Source organism: Equus quagga, chromosome 13 (genome assembly GCF_021613505.1).
Source record: "Equus quagga isolate Etosha38 chromosome 13, UCLA_HA_Equagga_1.0, whole genome shotgun sequence".
NCBI classification, from domain to species: domain Eukaryota; kingdom Metazoa; phylum Chordata; class Mammalia; order Perissodactyla; family Equidae; genus Equus; species Equus quagga.
Window position 1 is genome coordinate 100,760,713 of NC_060279.1, and position 25,145 is coordinate 100,785,857.

Consider the following 25,145-nt stretch of genomic DNA (forward strand, 5'->3'; position numbering starts at 1 on the left):
AGGGCTGGCCAGGTGGTGTAGTGGTTAAGTTTGAGCACTTTGCTTAGCAGCCTGGGGTTCACCAGTTTGGATCCTGGGTGTGGACCTAGCACGGGTCATCAAGCCATGCTGTGGCAGGGCCCCACATAAAATATAGAGGAAGGTTGGCACAGATGTTAGCTACAGTCTTCCTCACCCCCCCAAAAAAAAGGGGGGAGCCAGGAAGCCATTAAGAAAATGGGTCTCATGCATGTCCTCATCCAGGAGAACATGACCTTTTGAACTGAGTAATGCTGCAAGAATCCTGCAGCTTCTCACAGTGACAGACGTTTGCCTTCCTCTAGCAGCCAGAGCAAGCAGTTATGTTTAGCCAAAATTAGCTTTCTGAGCTAACCCCAATGAACATTCTCCGTAATGCAAGCCTCTCTTCTTTGTCTATAAAAGCCCCTGACTTTTGCTCCCTAGTGGGACACTATTTGGGTTGCTACCTGGATCTGGGCTCCCCAGTTGCAATTCTTTGATCCGAAATGCCTCTCTGCCTGTCATTTTGGCTCCTTATTTTCAGGTTAACAGATTCATAAAACTTATGTCAAGTACTGAGGAAAGATGTCTCTGTTAACTTAGCCTACTGTGGCTCTTAAACGGAAAAATCTAACATGAAATTTACAAGCATAGTTTGAAACTATTAAGGGAATTTAATTGTTATAAGAGCCCCTTTTAAAGGAGATTGTTAAAACCTTTTAGGGGCTGCCCCGTGGCCAAGTGGTTAAGTTTGCGTGCTCTGCTTCTGTGGCCCAGGGTTTCGCCAGGACCTGGTTTGGGTCCTGGGTGCAGCCCTAGCACCACTCATCAAGCCATGCTGAGCCGGGGTCCCACACGGTAGAAGTGGAAGGACCTACAACTAGAATACACAACTATGTACTGGGGGGCTCTGGGGAGAAGAAGAAAAGAAAAAAAAACTGTTCTAAAACCTTTAAGACTAGGGTCATCACCAGTGGCTAAAACCATCAGGGCAACTGTGCTCAACCCTGGCTGCACATTAGAATCAGACAGAATTTGGGGCCGTCCCCATGACTGAGTCTTCATGGAAGGAAGGCCCCACGCTATAGTCTTCAAACTTGGCTTATAATAAACTCACCCCAATTTTGATTTATAGATTAATTAGGGCTTATTTGCATCGACAATATAAAAATATTTGATATATGAATCTTACCGCTAGAAAATAGTAAAAATAACGGCTCTTATTTGTTTCTGTGCAATAGTTATTGGCACGGTTATGCAATAACTGTACAGCAGTTATATGCAATAACCGTGCATAGTTATTACCTCAGTTATGTTCTCAGATGAGCTCATTAAATGCTCTCAGCAAACCTTTGAGGAAGATCCTCACTTACCCCCAGGTTACAGATACGGGAACTAAGGCTCAGAGGTGCAATCAGTCGATGTAGATAGAACAAGGAGTTCGAACCCCCGTTTGTCTGAGCTCTCTCGCGTTCTCCAATACCCACGCGGGTAGGGACAGGTACGGGGCACCGTGGTGGGGGAGGAGTTGCACTTGTCCCACGAGGCTATCTCCGCAGAAACAAACCAAAAATGTATCCCCTGGTACCGCTTTCCTCTCCACTCGGACCAATAGAAATTCCGAGGATTAGCACATGGGTGCTCCAACCGTTTGGCGCGGGGGAGGGGTCGGAGCATCTTCTCCGGGAGCCTATTGGACGAATCCGAATCTGGTCGCCGGATTTGTCCGGCTTCCCACCCCGGGCCGGGGACAGGGCTGCGGTGCGGCGCGCCGGGGGCGTGGCCTGGGATTCCCCGGGAGGGGAGGACACTGTATGTCCTTGGGTGGAGAGGGGAGGTGACTCCGGCCGAAGAGAAGGACGCAGAATGAGGGCCCTGCGGGTGAGGGTCCCCATGGGTCGGGCCGGGGCCCCCAATTTGGAAGCCCTCGCCGCAATACGAGACTCCCTAAACGTCTCGGAATCTGGGGCCTTGGAACGCGAGCCCCCTGCAGGATTCGGGACTCCCTCTCAAATGGCCTGGGACCCCGAACCCTCACCTCCCAATGCAATAGCTTCTGAGACCGCCGGGGACACCTAACATAGCCCAAAGCCCCGGGTTTGAACTTCTTCCCTTCATCCTGGGCTCCCTTAACACCTTGGGACCTAGGAACTGGCAACTTTACACCCCTTCAGGTCCCCCGGACTTCTTTGGCAGCCCGTAAACCCCATCAGGTACCCCGGGTCCAGTCCCGACTTGACTGGGACCTGAGCTTCTCCCATTAATCCAGGAAACCCTCCCCGCAAAAGCATCTCGGGACTTGGACCCGCAGATCATGAATCTCCCTTCTGGCTCCGCTCCCCTTCCAGGACCCTCTAAACAGCCTGGCAACCTCCATGCTAGACCCTCTAGGCGCGAGTCCCCTTCTTCTGGGCCTTTCTTGACAGGATCCCCTCCCCCACTCGTGCTGGCAGTTCGGATCTTGGCTTTGAGACACTCACTGCCCGGGAATAGGACCGTCCCCACGTCCGGGCCCCAGAGAGCCCGCCCCCCGCCCCCCGCCCCCAGCAGGACCCACTTCGGGACGCCTCTCTGGCTGCCTCCAATCCCCCCGACCCGCTCCCTCCAGGTCTCCCCGGCGCTGGTCCGCTCCTTCAGCTCAACCGCCCGGAACCGCTTCGAGAACCGAGTGGCCGAGAAACAGAAACTCTTCCAGGTGGGCGGGGCGGGGCGGGGCGAGGGGAAGACCCGGGCCGAGGCGGGTGAGGCGGGGGAGGCGGGAGCAGTCTACATAGCAGCCGACGCCCGCTTCTCATCGGACGACCCCAACTGCAGGCGGACAATGACCTCCCGGTGCACTTGAAGGGCGGGGCAACCGATAACATCCTGTACCGAGTGACCATGGGGCTGTGTCTGGGCGGTGAGTGCGGGGCCGGCGCGGCCTGAGCCCGGGGCGGGCGGGTCGAGCTGGAGTGCAGGGGCGGTTCCGGGCTGCGGTTTGGGGAGAGGCCTGCCCGGCATCTGGGCTGGCGCTTAGGGAGGGGCTTGGGTTCTGAGGGGCCAGGTTTGGGGATGGTACTGGAGTCCGGGCAGGCATATAGGGAGGGAGCACCCTAGGGCCTAGGCCCCCCCGTCCCAGGATGGGATCTGGGACCCAGGCGGGAGGTGGGGAGAAAGCTGGAAGCCTGGTCTGGATCAAGGCCTGGAGATCTCCCCTCACCTGAAGTGCAGTTTGGGGAAGGAGCTGGAGCCTGAACTGGGGCTGGGATCCAGGCTGGTGACCGGGGAGTCCGCAGAGGGGTTTAAAAGCCCCAGATGGGGTTCAGGGAGGCTAGTGTCATTCTGTATCCCCCACTCTCCCTCCTAGGCACCGCCTACAGCCTGTACTGCCTTGGCTGGGCCTCCTTCCCCCACAAGAAGTGAGACCAAGAAGCCTACAGGACCTGAAACAGTATCAATAAACGTGTTGCTTCTTGGGGAACCCGGCCCAGCCCTGACCTCTGTGTGTGTGCACCTGTGTGTGTCCATGCCCACCCCCCAGCCTGTCTTCCTATTAACAAGGGATCTCTGCCCCATGGACAGCCCATCACCCCAGGCCCTGAGTCCCACATGCTAGGCCAGGGCTATTCCTATGTCACTGCTTCTCAGCCCTCCAAGAGGGGTTGGGGAGCCCCAAATGGCCCCCCCGGGCGGTAACTTTGAATGGGACAGGGGCTCCATAGCATAGGATGGCAGCCCCTCTCCTTGCAGAGGCCCGAGGGTGGGAAGGAAGATGCTGAGAGGCACAGCAGGACAGACTCACTGGAGCCCACAAGCCAAGAGGGGGGCAAACATGGCCTTGGGGAACAGAGCCAGGGGTGGCACTGAGACCTTCCACCAGCCTGGGTCCTGCAGCAGAAGCAGAGATCGCCTGGGCTTCTGGGTCCCAGTCACCCTCCACAGGATCTGTGAGGGGTCTCAGCGAGAACCAGGCTACAGCTCAACTGGGATCCAGTATGAGAAGAAAAGACAAGAAAAGGACTAGGAGACATGCAGATCCAGCCCTGGGGGTAGTTGTGGAGACTGATAAAAGCGCCCCCACCCCTCCACCCCCCAGGACCCTGACTCCCTCTGCCCCAGACAGAGCCTGAGCCACCCCTCAACTCTCAGAACAGGAAGCAGATCTGAGACAGCAGCAACTGGGGTGCATTTATTTCCTCCTGGGCCTGGCAGGCTGGAGCAGAATACAAAGGCACTGGGGTGTGCGGGCCTGTTACGGCCTGGAGTTGGCTGCCTGGGTGGTAACCATGAATGGGTGTGCCAGGGCGTGTAGGGACTGGAGTGACAGTCTCAGGACTGAGAGAAGGGTCCTTGGGGCATGGAAGCAACACAAGTGCTGGCTTGGCACAGGTGCCCGAGAGGGCTGATGGAGCGGGTGTGAGATGGGTGTGCTGGGGTAGGGTGACTCTCGGGGCAGGGCGTGTTAGGTGTCTCAGAGCCAGGGGTAACTTGGGGCAGGGCAGGTTGGCGCAGGTTGGACCCTGGCTCTTGACGGAGAAGCCAGGTGCCAAGGGCTGGGAGAAGGGAAAGGCCTGTGGGTGCGCAGGACCCATGAAGACAAGACCGCAGACAGGATGAGCCCTGGGAGAGACTGCAGAGTCCAAGGCGACTCCTCCAGCGAGGCGACGGGGGGCAGGTCCGGGGTTCCCCTTCAGGAATACATAGTCAGCTGCAGCCACTGGGGACAGGAAGGCACAGAGAGTGAGGAGCGGGGAACTGAGGAGAGCAGGCGCCCTTTCGGCCCTCCCCCGGGGGCTGCTGGGAAGATGGGGGAGGGAGCCCAAGCTCAGGGCAGGTACACAGGGCTGAGGGGCGGCTCCCCTGCTAGGCACCCACATGCCAGGATGGGGGTTCTTACCTCCTGGATGTTCACCTGGATTTGTCCACTGCCATCTTTGTCAAGAGATTTGAAGGCACCTAGAGGAAAGGGGGAGGGTTGGGGGGATTTGGCTTTTAGGATAAAAATATACTAACATATAGGACGGCAGTACCAACAGCTAGTCCTTTACTGAGTACCTGCTCTGTGCCCAGCACTGTGTAAAGTGCTTGCCACATGCGAACTCATTTAATGCTGTTCTGTGAGATGTGTCATTTTAGAAGTGAAGTGATGTGCCCCAGGTCACACAGCGAGAAAGGAGAGGACCGGGACTGGAAGCCAGGCTGTCCCCACCTCAACGACGGCCTCCAAATACCGACCTGCGCCCTGGTCACCCTCTGCCCACGGCCTGCCTCCCACTCCCCTGGGCCCTCCAGTCCCAGCCTAGCCAGGCTCCTGCAAGGAGGCTCTGCGGGCCCCCTGCCTGCTCTGAAAGGCGACTCCAGGCGCCCCACCCACAGGCAGACTGAGGCAAACAGGGGCCCAAGGTCCACTTCCTCTCTCAGCACTCAGCTCCCACCCTCATGGGTCCACACACACGAGGCCCGGACCCTGCACGTGCTACAGTGACCACTGGCCCTCTTGCTGGGAAATCCAATGGCCATTTCTTGGGCCTTCTCTTCTCATACATGACTTGGCATCATCTGCCCTGTTGTCCACTCCCACCTTCCCTTCCCGTCTCTGACATACCTGCCCTTTTCCTCTACCCGTGCTCTTAAATGCATTGTCCTCCCTGGGCTCTCAGGAGGCCAGGGTCTTCCTAAAGCCAAACCTGACCCTGTCCCTCCCCTGACTAGAACCTGCTCTGGCTCTCCATTGCCCCAGTAGTGTCTGAACACCCTGAACTTGGCATTCACAGCCCTGCCTAGCCTGACCATGCCCATTGCTCTTGGTCTCGTTTCACTCAACTCTCTCAGATCCGAATCCAAACTCTGGCTTTGCAACTTCCCAGCTGAGCGACTGTGAGCAAGCCATTTTGCCTCCTTGAACTCTCGTTTTCTCCTCCATAAAATGGGGGCAAGAATTCCCACCTCTCAGGGCGGTCTTAGGCTTCAGTGCATTAATGTTCCTAAGGGCCCTCACGAGCCAGCCCCTATGGACCCCTCCTAGCCTTGTCTCCCCATCCTCCCCCCCTTCGGCACTCTGAACTGAGTCCAACTGAAAACACCCAAAGCACCATCCTCTCTTTCCTTTCTAGGCTTCGCACAGGCTGTTCCCACCGCAACACCCATCCCCAGCCTCTCACTGGGCTCACTCCTCATCCCTCAGGTCTCAACTCACAGGTGCCCTCCTCCAGGAAGCCCGCAGGCCGCATCAGGTGCCTCGTAAAGTTGGAATAGCCATTGGAGCTTCCCCAGTCACACGAAGCCCACTGTGCCCTGAGCTTCCCCCCACGGCCCCATCGCTCTGCCCAGGCATCCCCAGTCCCAGCATAACCATTCTGAGCTGTCCCCGTCTGGTGAGTTGCCTCTCCTCCACTGGACTGTGAGCAATGTGAGGGCAAGAACTGGGCGGTTTTGGTCCCTGCCGTGCCCCTAGCATGGCCCACCTCAGGGCCAGGCTCAGAGGAGACCTTGGCCGATGGAGCTTGAAGCAATCCCGCCCAGAAGAGAGCTGGGGTATCACTCACGGAACATGGCGTCCATCCTGACCAGGCAGCTGATGAAGTTGTCAAAATCCATGTTCCCTCCTTCATCCGAATAGCGTCGGATGATCATGTTGTAGAGATGCTCGTTCAGGTGGAACCCTGAGAATGGTTCCATCTCTCAGGTGTGGGAGCCACATGGCCCGACCCACTCTCAGCCCCGCTCCCAGGATTCAGGCTCAGACCAGCTCAGCGGCAGCTGCCTCGTGAGTCCCACCCCAGCCCCACCAAGGCCCTGCCAGCCATACCTGCTGCCTGAAAGGCCCCTGGGAGTTCACTGCTGCCGATGGTCCCCGAACGGTCCATGTCAAACTGTTTGTAGATGGCCTGTGGGGACAGGAAGGTCAGGGTTCAACTGAGCGCCGTGGGGCATGGCATCTCCATGGCTTAGGTGTCTTTGTGCTTGGAGTTTGAGGTCGCCACGCACCTGCCACTTTTTGATGTTGTTCCACAAGTACTTGAATTCCTCGAAGCCCAGCTTGCCTGTCGTGTCGCTCTGGTGGGAGGGTGGTTAAGACCAGCGTAACGGCTGTGCCCGGACGCGTGCACTGTGCACACTGTGTACCTGACGATTATCACGGCCCAGCGGGGGAACCTGGACTACAACCTCATCTCCCGTCCCACCCTAGTCATGTCACCTTAGGTACGCCTTTATTTTTTTATCTTTTTTTCTGAGGAAGATTAGCCCTGAGCTAACATCTGCCGCCAATCCTCTTTTTGCTGAGGAAGACTGGCCCTGAGGTGACATCTGTGCCCATCTTCCTCTACTTTATATGTGAGACACCTGCCACAGCATGGCTTGACAAGTGGTGCATAGGTCAGCACCTGGGATCCGAACCAGCGAACCCCGGGCCACCAAAACAGAAGGTGCGAACTTAACCGCTGCGCCACTGGGCCAGCCCCTATTTTTGTTTTTATCCATAGTTTATATTTCTAAAAAAAAGACTCTTTAAACATAACCATGGGGAATTATATTGAACTTCTCCAAACTACAAATTCCTCACCTGAAAATAGTTGCTAATTCCTCAATTTCATAAATGTTAGGACATGTAAAAAAGGAGGGTCTCTTAGAAATCTAAGGAAATAAGGTGATGAGAGTAAATACCTGCTGGGTGTGGTAGAAACTGAATGAGACACTGGTACAAAGCCTGTAGGTCAGGGGCTGGCATCTGATAAATTCTCGGTAAACAGCAACAATAGCCAAGACTTATCAAGTTACCTAGGACATGCGAGATGGTGCTAAGCTCCTCAAGAACTTTTCTCCCTAACTTTTCTCCCTAAATCCTCAAACACCAGCCCCACCACTATTATTCCCCAGTGACAGAGAAAGAAACAGATTCAGAGCTGAAAGATCTACGGAGTAAGATCACAGTAACAGCTAACGCATACAGACCACTTCCTGTGTACTCGTAGGCACCGTGCTAAAACTTTTGCATGTAGCTCCAATTTAGTATCATCATTATCATTCACCCCATCTTACAGACAGGCAAACTGAGGCACAGAGAGGCTCGGTAACCTTGTTAAGGGCCAGAGCCGGAATTGTTTAACCCTTTGCACCACACGTATGTGATCACATGACACGTACATATGCATGTGTCTGCACTGCCCTCTGTGCGGAGTGTGCACGTCCCCAAGATCAGCTAATGACTGGCCCATGTGCAAATATACATGTATGTCCCTGACCACGTGCCTGCACATCTGTATGTATATGGGTGTGCCCGTGGAAACGTGCATCGCATACCTACGGCAGTTATAAGCTTGGGTTCACAAGCCCAAAAGACCCGAGTCCAAATTCCTATCCTGCCACTCATTCTTTATTTCTAACTTCAGACAAATGTTTGCCTCTCTGTGAGTCTTTCTTCACCTTTAACTGGAGTACAACACTTGTGCCTAACAGGGTGGCTGTGAAGTAGAGGGAAGCGAAGTGCCAGCGCTGACAGCTGATGTTACTACTTATTGCCACATGTCCATAGGCGGGCGTGTGTTCTTAGGTATGCATGTCCACCCCGGTAGGTATGGAAGCTACATCCCGGCTGTCCCAGTCACGCTCTCAGAAAATTCCCTCTTCCCCCAAGGCCCACTGCCAGACTGCCCCCAAGGATACATCCATCACGGCCACCATGCTGCGGCACGTGTCAATGCCAAAGCCATCAGTCTTCAGATCAGGGTCTGTGGGGAACAGGTTGAAGGTCAGAGGCCAGAGGTCACAGCCACCCCGGCCACCATAACTCTAAACCGTCCCTTTGTGTTGATCCCAATCACTCACGTCGGGTCACGATCTTGTTGAGAATGTTCATGAGTTCTGTGGGACTGACCTCCATGTCCTGCGGGGAGAAGTAAGAGATGCGTCCGGGCGTGTCATGAAGGAGGATGGGAACTTTGGGATTGCCATGGTCGAGTGTGTGTGAGGGCAGCCCAGGGGAAGGCAGGGAAGGGTCAGCACAGGCCTGGGGGCCCGGGTTACTTACATCTCCAGCCAGCTGGGCAAAGAGCCTCCGGAACTGGCGGACCTCCTCGCTCTCATTGGCCTCGATGTTGGAGTAATGGGTGCGTGGGGGCTGCAGAGGGAGGAGATCTCATAGCAGGTAGGGGGAGGGGGACCTGGGACCTGGGTGGGAAAGTCAGAGTGGGCTGGGGCCTGAGTGATCAAAGAGGAGAGGTGGTCAGTGAACAGGGAGTGGGTATAGCTAAGTCTGAGATATGACAAGGGAGAGACTTAATAAAAGCGAAAGAGGGAGGAGGTGGGGCTTCTCCAAAGGGACAAGGATGCTGGAAGGGGCCTTGGAGTGAGAAGAAAGGTCTCCGGTTGTGGAGGGCGGCTTACCGGGGGCTCTGGGTTGTACTGCGCAGCCGCCTCGCTGAAGGGAAACAGAGGGGAGTCAGCGCCAGGGGGCAGGGCCAACGACAGGCGGTGACAGCCCCAACGCCCCAACCCGCCACTCTGCCGACCTGCTCCCTCCGCCTGCCTCATCTGTCCTTGTCCTCACCTGTCCCTATCCTTGCCACCCTGGTTACGCAGCGAGGAAACCCACAGGCCTGCCCCCACGGGAGGTCCCTCTCCTGCCAGGGCATACCCCCCATGGCAGATTCCTCAACAGACCCAGCCCCCCAGGGCCCCACCCTCTTCAGGTCCCACCTGTCTAGGAACCTGCTCCATCACCACAGCTTCCTGAACGGAAAGCCTGTGTCTTCAAAGAGTCCAGCCCAGCTCCATGAGTTCTCGCCCGGTCGAGGGATCACTGTTCAGAGGCCAAGGCTAACCAGGCCCCTACCGACAAGCTGTCCTACCTCCACCACGGCATCTTTCTATCTAGCCAGTTCCTGGCCAGGCCCAGCCCAAGGCCATGTCCCTCATCCCACTAGGCTTCGACCTCTTGTGGGCCCACCTCCTCATGGACCCACCTAGGACCGCCAGGCCGCGCCCACAAAACAAGCCTCGCCCCCGGGAAGGGACACCCAGTCTCGTTGGCACGGCCCCCCTAACGTTCGTCTCCAGGAACTGAAAGCAGGCCGCGCCCAGCCCGAGGAAGCCCCACCTCCCGGGTCCCCTCAACGGTCTGACTGCGCCCAGGTCAGGCCCCGCCCCTGGGAGCTGCCATCAGCCTCAGTACGGCCCGCCCCTCAAGGCCGTCTCCCAGCCCAGGCCCGCCCAGCCTAAGGAGGGCTCCAGGTCAGCCTCCAGGTTACCCCACTCTATGCTCGCTGGACATGCCTCCTCCGCCAGGCCCCGCCCCTCCTCAGGCCCCGCCTTACCTGATGGCGCTAATGACCCCGCCCAGGATGCGCATGGCAGTTCCGCCGCCACCGCCGCCGCCGCCACCACCACCGCCACCGCCTCCGCCGCCGCCGCTGATCAGGCCTCCGAGCACATTCCCCAGGCCCCCGCCCAGGCCCCCGCCTCCCCCGCCGCCGCCGCCGCCCTTCAGGAACGAGTTAACCAGGAACATGGCTGCGACTCAATATCCCTGAGGGGGAAAAAGGGGTCAGGTGGCCGCCTCGCCCCTGAGCCCGCCCCCTCCCCACAAAAACACGCATTTCTGGCAGCTGGACGTGGGAGAGTAATATGAGGCCTCTGGGCGGGGACCCGGCCTCGGGCTGGGGCTTGAAGGTCCATTCGGGATAGTGTCTGGGCTTCAGGGGGAGGACGGTTCTCGGGTGGGTGGGATAGGGACGGAGGATAAGGTTTGAAACCCCCTCCAGTCCAAAGGGTGCCCCTCTGGTTTGAGGGCCCCTAGATGGAGTCCACGCATAGGCATCATTTTAAGCACCAGATACCGTCCAGGTCCGGGCGAGTTCTCAAGATGGGGGCCCCAAGTTGGTGGAAGGCATCCTTGACGTGTTTGGGCGCTCGAGTCTGAGATCCAGAGCCCCAAAACTGGACTTGGGTGTTGGGTGGGTCAGGGGCGCGGATCAGAGATTCTCCACCAGGAGGCCCCTGGGGCAGGGTTTAGAAAATCCAGAATGGAATTGAGGGTTTAGATCCTCCCAGCAGCAGGATTACGGTGTTCCACTGGGTTTATGGGGTCAGGTCTAAGGTTGTGGGTGTGAACCCCGGGGCCCAGGATAACGGAGTCCCATTACAACCGGGAGCACGGATCTAGCTAGGATCGTGGTTCTGGAGGCCCCACCCAGGGCAGATTTTACGGGGTACCTCTCAAATCCATGGGCTCGTATTTTAGATCCTGAGCCGGAGGGTGGAGGAATCCCCGGGGCGGGATCACTAGGGCTAGACAGGTCTGGGCGTTCGAATCTGAGATCATGGTCTGGGGGACCCCTGAGACCGGGACTTGAGGATCTCGTCGGGGCGGGGGGCCGCCAGGGCCGGGCTTACGGAGTGCAGGGGCAGTCTGCACCGGGCGCTCACCGCCTCGCTCACAGTCCGCGGCTCCGCTCGCCTGCGCCGCTCCCGGGCCTCCAGCTGCGTCCGGCTCGACAGGGCGGGACCCGTGACTCAGGCTGCAAAGGCCGGATCCGGCACTGCGGGGTCCCGGGGGCGTCCGCGCGGTCCTAGAGCCGGCATCGGAACTGCGCCTGCGCGCGCCGACCCAGCCTTCGTAACTGGATACAGCAGCCGCCGCGCCGCGCTGAGTGTTTCCGGCACTCCGGGTTCCAGCCCCGGGCCGATTTAGTGGGGCTGAGGTCCGCTGTGCCTCTCCCGGCCGGCCGGGGGCGCCCGGGCAGGAGAGCTCCGAGGTGGCCCCGGAGGGTTATGGTGTGACTTTTCGCCCCGAAGCCAGCTTCCACTCGGCCACCGATGCGGTTTTCGGTCCTCTTGAAAAGGGACTGGGGACTCGGCGCACGGGCCCTCTCCTAACCTTGTCGCGACAAACAGCGTCTGGAGCCTGGTCTGTGGCAGGGACTCAGGCTAGATTCCCGGGACCCTGCGGCAGCCCGGGTGGCGGTCCAACTCAGGGCAGGACTTCGCCGCCCACGAGGCCACCTAGTGCCTCCTCCACCCGCGCGCGCCTTGACCCGGAGTTAGCGTCACCAGAATCGTTTTTCCTAGGCCGACCCAAGTGTCGCCTCAGTCTTCCAGTCTCTAAAGAGGGGCCGGCACTCAGGAAGAGTCCGCTGGCCACGACCTGATTTCTGAGGCTGGATGTCCCTGAGGTCAGGGGGTGGGTCGGGTGGGGAATGCAGAAACGGGGGGGAAATGGCGACTGAGTCGCCTTTGGAGGCCTTTTTCTTGCTCTTGGGTTCCAGCCTCCAACTTGCACGCGACCCCCAACTTCGCAGGGCTAAACTGGCTCCCTGGCGGTCTGGCCCTGGGCCTCTTCCCTGGAGGCTGGCTAAGCTTGAGTTTGAATCCTCGCTCTGCCCCTTAGCAAGTGTGGAATCCCAAAACAGTGATTTGCGGTAATGATTTTCTAATCTGTAAAATGGGAACAAGGGTTCCCACACCCCGCTGGGTCCGCCCATACCAGAATTAGGCAAAAACGCTTAGTAAATAATAGCTATTACCCAAGCTGTTCATCCTCTTGGAACCCACCTGGGTTCCTCAGGTGGTTGACTCTTGCTCATCTTTAGATAATACTGATTAGAATAACTGCCAAGCACTCTGCTAAGACTTTACATGTGACAAATAGAAATGGCAAGCAAGAGGATATATTGGAGTATATGAGGAATCCGTTTGGTGTAAACCTAATTCAGCCTGACTTTGTTTTTCCAAAAGGGCCTGACATGGCCATTGAGCATGCATTGTATATCTGCTTTAAACATTTCCTATGGCAAGAACAAATGGCCTTAAGATAAAGATGCAACTTCCCCCCACACTGGCATTTCCTTAGGGATAAGCATCTTTCTTTAGACTAGGAACTGATTGCTGAACTCACCTTTGACCACCCAGCTCACTTGTGATCACCCAGCTCAAGGACAACAGACTTGCTTCCTGCTGTGCCTGCCAAGACAGCAAACCTACTACCTGCTGTGTCCATCAATCGCTGTGCCACAGAGCAGTCTCGCAACTATTGTAAAAGGGACATTTCAATCCTATGTGAAACATCCTCTTTGGGGGTATAGGCCCCAGACCATGGTTCTCACATTTTAGCTCAGAATAAACTCAACCATATTTTCGTTTATAGATTGCTTATGGATTATTTTCCTCGTCACATGTACCAGCTCATATGTCCTCATAACAGTCCTATAGGATGGATGCTATATATTATCTCCATTTTACAAAGAAGTAAACTGACTCGGAGGTTTAACTCCCTAGCCTGTACCTTGAGGCATTGACTCCTCATGCATATTCTCCTAAAATAATAGAAATATTTGATATAATAGCTCAAATAACAGGATCACAACAGACAAAAATCACAATTGCAGCTACGCTTGTTGAGAGTTTGGGGCCTGGCCATGGAACTGCCACACAAATCTTGTCTGTGAGGCAGGAACTGACAGAAGAGAAAATGGAGGCTCTGAAGGCAGGGTGACTTGCCTGAGGTCACAGAGGGTGGCAGGACCAGGTCTGAACCTGGGCTTGGCTGATGCCAATATTTTTGGTGATTACTAATCCGATTCCCTTCTCCCCACACCCCACCCTGCCAGACTGAGCACCTCTGTGCTCTGCCCTCACCGGGGCTCGCTGGCTGCCAGGCTTTTGCATGGGCTGTGCCCTCTACCTAGAACATTCCTTCTACTTTTTTCCGTCTGGTTTTGTAGCTACTCGGGCTTTGGGTGTCAGCTCAGGAGTCACTTCCTCTAGGAAGCCCTCCCTGTCTCCTCCTGAAACTAGATGAGGCTTGCGGCTGCATGTGTCAATGAAAATAATCCATAATAAATCTATAAATGAAAATTGGCATGAGTTTATTATGAGCCAGATCTGAGGACTAGCTTAGCCTGGGCTTTCTTTCCCTGAGGAGGGAAGGGCACTGAGGAAGTGGGGTGTGCAGAGGGGTTATATACTGTCAAAGAGCATGTATCACATATGATCGAAATGTCCCTTTTACAATAGTCACAAGATTGCCCTGCACTGTGATTGATGGACACAGCAGGTGGCAGGTCTGTTGTCTAGAGCTGGGTGGTCACAGGTGAGCATAGCAGCCAATTCCTAGCCTAGGGAGAGATGCTTATCCTTAAGGAAATGCCAACGGGGGGGATGTTGCTTCTTTATGTTAAGGCCATTTGTTCTTGTCTTTGGGACACAGCAAATGCCTAGAGCAGAGGTACAATGCGTGCTCAACGGCCACATCAGGCCCTTTTGGAAAAACAAGTTCAGGCCGAATTAGGTTTACACCAAATGGCTCCCTCATATACTCCAGCATGTCCTACTGCTTGCCATTTGTCACATGCTTGTGTTGACGCAAATAATCCATAACCAACCTAAAAATCAAAATGAGGGTGAGTTTATTATGAGCCAGAGTGAGGATTATAACCCAGGAAGGCCTTAGAAGGCATTCCGGAGAAGCATGGGTTTCAGCACAGACTCAGATCTTTTCAGAACAAAGAACATGCATTAAACACACCCAGGATACGTTTTCATCAAAATTTCAGAAGTATGAAGTGGCAAATTACCAGGTTGACATGACCCTGGTGTCAGGAAAGGGAGTAATCCGGGCGTTACCAACAGGGCTCCGGAGGGGCAGTATGCTTCTTATCTTGAGAGGGCAATCTTTGCTTTGATGGTTAAGCAGATGTACAATGTACGTTTGATAGGCCATAAATCAGGCTTTTTAGATCAAGCTGAATCAGTTTTGGACTCAAATAGTTACCCCATATACCTCAATATGTGAAAATCTCTTGTGACCCATGACCTGCTCTTTCTCAGAGCACCCACTGCCAATTACAATCACATTGTAGGACCGGCCCCCCGACTGAGCGGTTAAGTTCGCCTGCTCTGCTTCAGCAGCTTAGAGTTTCGCTGGTTCAGATCCTGGGCGCAGACATGGCCCTGCTCATCAAGCCGTGCTGAGGCGGCATCCCACACAGCACAACCAGAAGGACCTACAACTAGAATAGACAACTATGTACCGGGCGGCTTTGGGGAGAAGAAGAAAAAGCAGTCGTTTTGTCATCTAGGTCTGTCCACCTGACTCGACTCTGGCCAGCTCCTCGGTCCTCCTCTCTGTCCCACTCATGCTATAGGGGATCTCCCCCCAAAACACACGGCTTAAATTCCATCTCCAGGCTATCAACAACCAAATTTCTATCTTCAGCCCAGAAATTTCTGTCTCCAGACTCCAACATTCTGCATCTTACTCTCCATCTCCATGGCGGTCTTAGCTGTGTCTCAAGCTTCACTCCTCCTAAACTGAGCTCTTGACCTTCCTCCCAAACCTGCTCCCTCTGACTTCCCTGTCTGCATTAATGGCACCTCCGTCCTTCCAGTGACAAACTTTGTCGACTCTGCCTACAGAAACTAAACCCTCCTCCTCCTCCACTGCCCACAAGCTGGCCTGGCCTCCGTCCTCTCCTGCCTGGACCATTACAGCAGTCTCCCCGCTCCCGCGCCTGCTCTCAGTCTTTTCCCCAAATGCAACCAGAGGGAGCCTGTGAATGCCTGAGTCTATTCACAACCCTCCTGGTTGAGCCCTCTCCTAGCTACACTTTACCGAAGATAAGACTCAAAGTCCTCACCACGACCAAGTCCCTAGTGCTCTGTCCTGTCACCTCTCTGCCCTCATCTCCTCCCCCTTAAGAAGGGAGAAGCCCTACTAGCAACTTGATCTGGATGCATGTTCCCAGCTCATCACAGACCAGACACAGATGGATGAGGAGGCTGCACAAGCCCGGCAATAGCCAGCAGCCCCTCTGCCGGCACTCTCGAGGCTGCCACTCCTTTCCCAAGTGCCTCCCGGGCCCCGCCTTTGTGCCTCAAGTCTCCACATCTCCTGATCTCAGGGAGGTCCTCTCAGATCTCCATCTCACCTGCGGCTCTTACTGTCACCAACTAATTGCCCCCAGGAACTCAAGGGAGCTTTCAGAAGCATTTAACTTTTTCTCCAAATTGTTTTTCCTTTTTTTTTTTGTTTTTCTTTTTAAAGATTTTTTTATTTTTTTCCTTTTTCTCCCCAAAGCCCCCCGGTACATAGTTGTGTATTCTTCGTTGTGGGTTCTTCTAGTTGTGGTATGTGGGACGCTGCCTCAGCGTGGTCTGAAGAGCAGTGTCATGTCCGCGCCCAGGATTCGAACTAACGAAACACTGGGCCGCCTGCAGCGAAGCGCGCGAACTTAACCACTCGGCCATGGGGCCAGCCCCTGTTTTTCCTTTTTTTTATGTTAAGAGATGCAATCACCAACCACCCTGAAGGGGTCCAAACCCCACAGCGAGAGTGACACCTGTGCAGATGGGCTGAAAAGTGCCCCAGAGATGACCTTTGCCTTATTTTAATGCTAAGATCTCCGCCCCAGGAGGAGCCAAAACCTTATTACCACAACATGTGATGTATGTGGAAGCATGTTTTTTGAACTGAGCTTGAGCAAGCGAATGCGCACCTCTCCCTTTTGAATATTCATTCCCCATCTGCAATAAAAGGCCCCTGTTGGAGCCGGCTGGTGGCGCAGCGGTTAAGTGCGCACGTTCTGCTTCTCGGCCGCCCTGGGTTCGCCGGTTTGGATTCCGGGTGCAGACATGGCACTGCTTGGCAAAAGCCATGCTGTGGCAGGTGTCCCACGTATAAAGTAGAGGAAGATGGGTGTGGATGTTAGCTCAGGGCCAGTCTTCCTCAGCAAAAAGAGGAGGATTGGCAGCAGTTAGTTCAGGGCTAATCTTCCTCAAAAAAAAAAAAAGTCTCCTGTTGTCCTGTGCTTGGGGAGCCATGACTTTGGGGAACAATTCCCCATGGTCTCTATTTGCTACAAATAAACTTTACTTTGTGTGACAACTACTTCTGGTGAAGGCGCTGATTTCAACTCACCAACAAGGGGACCCACTTTGGTTCGGTAACATTACCGTTATCATCTGCTGACATACTGCATGGTTTGCTTCTTTATTCGGTTTCTTGTCCGCCTCCCCCACTAGAGTGTGAGCTCCTTGAAGGCAAAGATTTCTGTCTGCCTTGTTCACTGCTATGCAGCCACTTCCTAGAACAGTGCCAGCACTTCTGAGGTCCTCAAATATTCATTGAATGAATGAAATGTTTTGTGTGGGCTTTCTCATTGAATTTTCAGCACCATCAAGGAGAGGACAGTAAGCATGACTAAAGTCTCCCACCATCTTCCAGACGCCTTGGACTCGGGTATGGTTATATGACTTGCTTTGGCCAATAAAACGTGAGTGGAAGTGTTGGCTGCGTCACTTCCCGGTAGCAGTATTTAAAAGCCAGTGCATGATGCTCCATGCTCTGGTCCGCTGCCCAGGTAGCCGTGGGAGCCATGGCGGCACAGACGTGCCTCATGAAGGAGGCTGGCTGGATCACTGAGCCGTGGCGTGGAGGACATCGCCTATTTCTATGAGCGAGAAATAAGTTTTGATTGTTAGTCCACTAAGGTCTAGAGCTTATTTATTACCACAGCATAACCTAGTATATTCTGACTGATGCAGGGAGAAACTGTTATCATGCCCATGAGGAAACCAGAGAGGTGGGATTACTTGTCCAAAGTCACACAGCTCGTAAGTGTCGGAGTCAAGATTTGAACCAGGAAGCCTGGCTTTGTAGCTCACTTTGAACCCTTCCAATTTGCTGCCTCAACGATGTTAATTTTAGGGGCCTGCCCAGTGACACAATGGTTAGGTTCGCACGTTCCGCTTCAGCGGCCCGGGGTTCGCTGGTTCACGTCCCAGGTGTGGACCTGCTCACCACTTGTCAAGCGATGCTGTGGTGGGCGTCCCACATATAAAGTAGAGGAAGATGGGCACGGATAGCTCAGGGCCAGTCTTCCTCAGCAAAAAGAGGAGGATTGGCAACAGATGTTAGCTCAGGGCTAATCTTCCTCAAAAAAAAAAAAGTTAATTTTACAAAGCCACCAATTAATAAACTTGCAAGAGTCCTAACTACCCCAGCCAACGCCGCCTGAGGGCTTGATGGGACCAGGCTGGGGTGATTGCTACAGGCCTGTCCTGCAAAGCCTCTCACAACCCTCTGGGAAGGAACCAGCTAATGTGAGAGGAAGTGGAGGTTCAGAGAGGTGGCATTATTTGCCTGAGAAGGAGGCAGAGCCAGGTCCAAACCCAAGTGTGGTTAATGCCAAATAGTTCTGTGCTGACTAATCCGGATTACTGTCCCTCCACTGCCCTCCCTTCGACGTGTATTAGTCAGGGTTCTCCAGAGAAGCAGGACCAACAGGACCTAGAGAAAGGGAGAGAAAGAAAGAGATTTCTTGTAAGGAATTGGCTCACAGGATTATGGAGGCTGAGAAGTCACACAACCTGCGGGCTGCAAGCCGTAGGTGCAGGAAAGCCAATGGTTTACGTCCTGGTCCAAATCTGAAGGCCCGAGGAGCAGGGGAGTGAACAGTGTACGTCCCAGCCCGTGCACAGGAGAAGCCCGACGTTTCAGCTCAGTAGCTGGGCAGAGCGTGAAGTGTTCCCTCCTCCGTCTTTTTGTTCCACTCAGGCCCCCAAAGGACTGGATGATTCTCCCACATCGGGGAGGGCCATCTGCTTTACTCAGTCTACCGTTCAAATGCTAATCTCACCCAGGAACACCCTCACAGACCCGCCCAGAAGTAAGGTTTAGCCAAACAAGTGTCTGGGCACCTTGTAACTCAGTGAAGCTGCCACACGAATGAGCCGTCACTCTTCCCGGTCCCCTCCCCAGGCTCCCTGCTGCAGGCTCTTGCACGGGCTGTGCCTCTGCAGGAACACCCCTCCTACCCTGTCTGCTTTGCAGTCACCTCTTCAAGGAAAGCTTTCCTGACCTCGCCCACCACAGACTCGAGCAGGTTGCCCTGTGACATGCTCCCAGGACTCCCGGAACTTCTTCCCCAGGACACGCATAGCAAATTATGATCTGTAGTGTTTGATAATGTCTGTCTCCTGGACTGATTGGGGGCCCTCTGATGGGGAGAAGGGCTATCTTAGGGACCACTGTGTCCTCAGCATCACCCAACCCAGAGCTAGGCCTGGAACACTTGGTCAATAACTCTTAGCTATCATCATCATCATCATCTTCATCATCTTCTTCGTCATCATCTTCCTTCTTTGGGGATTATTTGTACAACTCAGAGTTCCTCATCCGAATGAGGACTCTGAAGTCAGTAGAATGTGCTTTCACGGTTCCACAGCATGCCCTCTTCATCCTCCCCGACCCTGGTTCAGATGGCTCCCCGCCATACGCCTCCTTGATAATTCCCTCCTTGCCTCCTTGCCTCCAGCTAAATCAGGTACCTCCTCAGGCATCTCACAGCCTTCCGGGTTCCCTCGTCCCAGCCTGATCACTCTGGTATCTGAGTGCTCACTTTATAATGATTCAGTGTACTGTGCATTTATATTTTTTCTCTTTCTATGGGTATGCTATATTTCATAACTACAGATATTTTAAATATCTGGTAATGATGCAGGGTCGGTGAGCTGAGGAGTTGAAAGAAAGATTTCTTGGACTCTCAAGATCTGGCAGTAGTGCTCTTTTATTTAGAGAATAGTGTGGAATAGCATGGGGACAGGACCCATGGGCAGTCAGAGCTGCTGCGTGGGGCAGGGCCCACAGGCAGGAGGAGGTGCTGCTGGCATGGGGAGCTGCTGCTGCTGCAAACATGGGTGGAGAGTAAGGCTAAATTTAAGGCATAGGTATGCGAGTTATCTCTTTACAAGACAAAGGAAAGAATATGTAAAAAAGTTAAAATGGTATCAGTGCAGGTGGGGTCTGGCTATTGGGTGGTCCTATAACTTTTAGATAAGGATCAAATCGGATTAAATAAATGGCAGAAGTCACCGCTTAAATATTATCTTCAGCTAAAGACAAAGGAGGATGTGGGGGGGGGGGGGGCGGTCAGTTACATGAGGTTGCCAGACAGTAAACAACTTAAGTTCTTGCCTTCCCCATTAAGAGTTTCCAGAGATAAGGCAATCCCCCCTTCCTCCTGGCGCAGAGAGGGAGGCATAGAGACTTCCTTCACAAATACAAATGTCTCTCATCAAAGGGCAAGCAAATTCCACTCCTCGGAGCCTGCTTCTCATCTGCAGTTTTAAAATTAACCAGCCTAAAATCCTCATCAGTAATACTTGCTTATTGTAGAAAATGTATATATAAATAGGGCAAAATACATTTTAAAAGGAAAAATTCACCCACTTTCAGAGACAACCTCTATTTAGTCATATTTCCCTTCTGACTTTTTCCTGGGAATATTTTATAATTCCTGACTGTACTGCACATGCAAATTTTCATCCTGCCCATTTTTGCAAACAATTTGTATTAACCGGAAGGAGCAGCTACACTGCCTTTGACTGCACACCTGTGACCTGACCTCGCTGTCATGCATCAGCTCTTTGCCCTGAAAAGTCAGCAGAGAGATGACCTTCACACTCCGCAGGGTAGAACAAGTCAGACACTACAGCTAAGATTTTATTTCTCGGGTCAGCTGTGCTCTGAAGGGGCAGCTGAGAGAGTCTCCATTCCCTCTTTCTCCTTCTCACTGCCTGGAACAGGGATGTACCGAGAGCCACTGTGGACCACACAGGCCAGGGCAGGCCATAGGGATGGCAAGGCCATAGCTAGAAGCAGTCTGGGTCCCTGATACTAAAAAGCCTCGTTACCAGCCCCGGACACCTTACACTCAGGTTCCTACAGGAGAAAGAAAGAAAGTTCTATTTTATTGAAGCCACTGCCATATTGAGTTCTGTTACGGGATTTATATTAAATCCTATCTGACCCCATGTGTCTATTATACACACCCTGAGGAATTGTCCATGCCTCTAAAAATATCATTTTTACTGTGTTCATAATATTCCATGATCTGAAAGTTACTAGAAGTTTTTTCATTCATTCGTTCAACACTTATTTATTGAATGATATATATCCAGGCCCCTGGATGGGTGATGAGGATGCAGTGGTGAACAAAGCTCATGGCAAGCAATAAACAGGAAACAGACAACACAACCCTTCTCTATTATCAGACATAGCACGTCCCAAAATGTGTGGCAGAAATTGCCTAATTGCTCATCAAAACTGCTTCCCTTTGTTCGTCCACATGCAGCTGAACTACATTTCTCGTCGTTCCTTTCAATTTTGTATGGACGTGTAACTGACTTGTAGCCAATGGCATGTGAGCAGATATGTTGTGTCCGATCTCCAGGCCTGACTTTAAAAACCTCCCACACGTGGTCTTCTCTCTTTTTCAACCCCCACTGGCTCAACAGAGGGACTCTGAGGGCCTAGAGACGGGCAAAGCCACAAGATGGAAGGGACCCTGGTCTCTGAAAGACTGTGGAGCAGAGGGACCCCACTGGCTTGCATTGAACTGTAGTGTGAATTAGAAAATAGGTTTGAAGGTTCTTCAGTTGACAGCAGCTGGCATTATTTACTTTAACTAATACACTCCACGAAAAAGGGCTCTGTGGTAGACTGATTGCAAAAATAGCTCTATTTCCCACTCCTCCCTGTATCCTTGTCCTGCACAATCTGACTTTGCAATTTCTCACATCAAGGGGTGGAGTCCATTTCCCAACCGCTTGAAGCTAGACCAGCCTTGTCATTAACCAATAGAATGAGGTGGAAGGACAGTGCAATCCTTCGCAGCCTAGGCCTCAAGAGGCCTTATAATCTTCTCTCTCTCTCTGGATCCTAGCTCCTCCGTGAAAACAAGTCCAGGCTGACCAGGTGTGATGCAATGCTTCTATCCTATTATAAATTCTTACATTCTCTAGTCTGGCCAACCATTCTGTTACATTCTCCACTAGATTGTTCTTACAATAACACCACACCTTGAATTATGTAAGCTCCATGAAAACATATGGTGTCTGTTTTGCTCACTGCTGTGGCCACAGTACCCAGAAAAGTGTCGGCACATGGCAGGATGTCAATAAACATCTGTAGAATGAATGAATGAATGAATGAATGGATGGATGGATGGGTGGGTGGGTGAATGGACACAATATCCCAGGCCCTGTGCTGACATTGTGATTGTTTATATTGTGAAAACATGTAATCCCTTCCTCTGCAAGGCCCACAGGGAGCCAGAAAACATCTCCTTAATCCTGTATCAGTTAGCTTTTGCTGCATAGCAAACCACAGCAAAATTAGTAGCTTAAAGCAACAATAATTTTTATGATTTTTCATCACTGTGCGGCTCAGGAATATAAACAGGCACAGCCTGGTCTTAGGGGTATCTAAGCAACATCTAAGACAGGAGCAGGGAGCTGCGCAGTTGGCAAGCAATGTGTCCATCAGGAAAGGGGCTGGGCTGGAGACGGGGCTGTGCATCACACGCAGATGGTGATTAAAGTCCCAAGACCTGATTAGAGGAGAATGTGTAGAATGAGGAGAGAAAAGGACCCGAGCTGGTGCCTTACAGAATGTTCTCTATAGCAAGAAGGGACTCTTTTCAAACCTTGACAAGGCTCTGGCATTCCTCACATGAAGAATGGGGAGCGATGTGGCCTCCTCTTGAATCTGGTGGGTTTGTGATCACTTTGATCAACAGCCGCAGAAGTGATACTATGTGACTTCGGAGGCTGGTCAGAAAAGGCCATGAAGCTTTTGCCTGGATCTCCTAGAAGACTCAGTTTGGAGAAAGCCGGCTGTCAGTAAAAAGCCCAACCACCCCAAGACTCCCATGCTGGGAAGGCCACGCGGAGGCGCTCTATAGTCGCCGAGGAGCACCCAGCCAACAGCCAGCATCAGTGCAGCCAAGCTGCTGAGTCACTGTGGACACCCAGCCTAGTCAAGCCTTGAGTTGGCTCCAGGCCCAGCCAACTTCTGACTCAAACATATGAGACTCACCAAGCCAAGCCCTTCCCCAATTCCACATCTCCAGAAATGCAGGAAAAATAAAATGGCTGCTGGAACTTGGTGAGGTTTCCATATATTCACGGCCTCAATAGGTCACTGGAACACAGGTGCATTAGGTACGTATTGCTGCTAACAAATTAAAACCAAAATTTTTTTGTTTTCTGCTTTTTTCTCCCCAAAGACCCCCGGTACATAGTTGTACATTTTAGTTGTGGGTCCTTCTAGTTGTGGCATGTGGGACGCCGCCTCAATGTGGCCTGAGGAGCGGTGCCACGTCTGCGCCCAGAATCCGAACCAGTGAAACCCTGGGCCGCCGAAGCAGAGTGCACGAACTTAACCACTGGGCCACAGGGCTGGCCCCTAAAACCAAAATTTAACAGCTTAAAACAGAATTCATCATCTCGCATTTCCTATGGGTCAGGAGTCCAGGAGTGGCGTAGTTGGCTGGTTCTGGCTCAGGCCCTCTCATGAGGATGCGGTCAGGTTGTCGCCAGGCCCACGGCTATGTCGTGGCTTGACAAGGGTTGGAGGACCAGTTTCCAAGGTGTCCCGCTCCCAGGGCTCTTGGCCTCAGTTCCTGGCAAGTCTCAGTTTCTGACCACAGAGACCTCTCCAGAGGGCTGCTTCAGTGTCGTCACAATATGGGCAGCTGGCTTCTCTCAGAGCAAGTGGCCCGAGAGCAAGGACCAAGCCACAGTGCCTTTTTTTTTTTTTGAGGAAGATTAGCCCTGAGCTAACTCCTGCCGATCCTCCTCTTTTTGCTGAGGAAGGCTGGCCCTGAGCTAACATCCATGCCCATCTTCCTCTATTTTATATGTGGGACGCCTACCACAGGCATGGCGTGCCAAGTGGTGCCACGTCTGCCCCCAGGATCCGAACCGGCGAACCCCGGCTGCCCAAGCGGAACCTGTGAACATAACCGCTGCACCACGGGGCCAGCCCCTACAGCATCTTTTATGACCTGGTCTTAGGAGTTCCACACCATTACTTCCGCCACGTTGCATTCCTTAGAAGCAGGACTAAGTCAAGCCCACACCCAGGGGGAGGGCTCTCAAGAGAGAAGTGTCCAGGAATTTGTGGACACATTTTAAACCCACCACAAGAGGGTCCCAAACTCAACCCTAACTCTAAGCCTACAGCAGTCAGCCAGGTGACGTAAGTCAGTGAGTGGAGCCTGGTGCAGAGCAGCAGGGCGTGGGGAACCCTGCGCACCAGGGACCAGGCTGTGCTGCTCTGGGCTGTATTTGCCCCCCTCCCCTTTCTGCCTGCACCCCAGGCCAGGGTTCCCAGTCTCCCCCTTCACCTGGATTCACTGGGGTTCAGCCAATGGGAAACGTGAGCAGGAGATTGGAGAGCAGGAGGAAGGGGCCAGGGCAATTCTCCCCTCTCTCCCTGTGGTCCTGCCTCCTCCACAGTTCCAGCTCCTCCTACCCACACAATCCTACTGTGTTTCCAGCTTCTACTAGGTGACCCCATCTCTGGGCTCTGGTGACACCACCTCCTCCCTTCGTTCCTCCAGCCTGGAGCGGCAATGGCTTCTCGCTGCTCTGATTTCCAATAGCATCACTGGCTCCTTTTTGGTCCCTCAGCTCCTCCATATGCTGCATAACCACCTCCGGGTGTTGATGTCCCTCTCTTTTCACATCTGAGTGGCTTCTATAACCCAGTTAGGTCCTGACAGGTACAGCGGATCCAGCCCACTGGGTCCAGGTAGAGAAGCAGGCTCCGTGTTCTCAGCTATCCCGATATGGCAGAGGTCAGAAACCAGGACTGTCATGGGAAATGTTTGGATATTTTAAACACTGGAGACACCTGGAGTTCTTGAGATCCTTTAAGGGGGACTTTGAAGTTAAAACTATTTTCAGGGCCAGCCCCGTGGCATAGGTGGTGTAGTGGTTAAGTTCCGGTGCTCCACTGTGGTGGCACAGGGTTCGTGGTTTCGGATCCTGGGTGCAGACCTACACACTGCTCACCAAGCCATGCTGTGATGGTGTCCCACATACAAAATAGAGGAAGATTGGCACAGATGTTAGCTCAGCAACAATTTTCCTCAAGCAAAAAGAGGGAGATTGGCAATGGACGTTAGCTCTGGGCCAATCTTCCTCACCAAAAAACCCACAAAAAAACAATTATTCATAATAATACTTTTTTTCCTTTTCCACTATCATTCTTTCATGAGTATACAGAGAAGTTTTCCAGAGGCTACATAATACTACTCAACAGTTTGCATGCAGAAGCAGTTATGAGAATCCAGCTATCTTTTCTTTTCTTTTTTTTGCTGAGG

The 25,145-nt window shown here is 53.3% G+C and overlaps 2 protein-coding genes across 4 annotated transcripts; one reads left to right on the top strand and one right to left on the bottom strand.

Moving 5' to 3' along the window:
- Nucleotides 1-1,557: 1,557 nt before the first annotated feature.
- LOC124249850 (uncharacterized) lies at nucleotides 1,558-3,460 on the top strand. The gene is made up of 4 exons (XM_046681319.1): nucleotides 1,558-1,881; nucleotides 2,609-2,695; nucleotides 2,815-2,899; nucleotides 3,347-3,460. The coding sequence occupies exons 1-4, from the start codon at nucleotides 1,573-1,575 to the stop codon at nucleotides 3,400-3,402; spliced, it is 537 nt and encodes a 178-aa protein (XP_046537275.1). The 5' UTR covers nucleotides 1,558-1,572; the 3' UTR covers nucleotides 3,403-3,460.
- A 683-nt stretch (nucleotides 3,461-4,143) lies between these two features.
- On the bottom strand, nucleotides 4,144-11,554 carry CAPNS1 (calpain small subunit 1). 3 transcript variants are annotated; one of them, XM_046681286.1, is made up of 12 exons: nucleotides 11,371-11,490; nucleotides 10,815-10,974; nucleotides 10,293-10,504; nucleotides 9,364-9,397; nucleotides 9,008-9,097; nucleotides 8,806-8,863; nucleotides 8,644-8,708; nucleotides 6,967-7,035; nucleotides 6,788-6,866; nucleotides 6,525-6,641; nucleotides 4,877-4,935; nucleotides 4,144-4,696 (listed from the first exon to the last, which is right to left on the bottom strand). In XM_046681286.1, the coding sequence occupies exons 3-12, from the start codon at nucleotides 10,484-10,486 to the stop codon at nucleotides 4,670-4,672; spliced, it is 792 nt and encodes a 263-aa protein (XP_046537242.1). In that variant the 5' UTR covers nucleotides 10,487-10,504; nucleotides 10,815-10,974; nucleotides 11,371-11,490; the 3' UTR covers nucleotides 4,144-4,669. The 3 variants fall into 3 exon arrangements, with proteins under 3 accessions (XP_046537242.1, XP_046537243.1, XP_046537241.1); XM_046681287.1 differs by lacking the exon at nucleotides 10,815-10,974 and having other exon boundaries at nucleotides 11,404-11,554; XM_046681285.1 differs by lacking the exon at nucleotides 10,815-10,974 and having other exon boundaries at nucleotides 11,371-11,523.
- Nucleotides 11,555-25,145: the final 13,591 nt, after the last annotated feature.

Coding starts and splice junctions, on each gene's coding strand:
- LOC124249850 (XM_046681319.1), top strand. CDS start 1,573: ATGTATCCCCTGGTACCGCTTTCCTCTCCACTCGGACCAATAGAAATT. Junction 1,882..2,608: donor GCAGAATGAGGGCCCTGCGG/GTGAGGGTCCCC, acceptor CGCTCCCTCCAG/GTCTCCCCGGCGCTGGTCCG. Junction 2,900..3,346: donor CATGGGGCTGTGTCTGGGCG/GTGAGTGCGGGG, acceptor TCTCCCTCCTAG/GCACCGCCTACAGCCTGTAC.
- CAPNS1 (XM_046681287.1), bottom strand. CDS start 10,486: ATGTTCCTGGTTAACTCGTTCCTGAAGGGCGGCGGCGGCGGCGGGGGA. Junction 9,398..10,292: donor GGGGTCATTAGCGCCATCAG/GTAAGGCGGGGC, acceptor GTTTCCCTTCAG/CGAGGCGGCTGCGCAGTACA. Junction 6,867..6,966: donor ACAACATCAAAAAGTGGCAG/GTGCGTGGCGAC, acceptor CTGTCCCCACAG/GCCATCTACAAACAGTTTGA.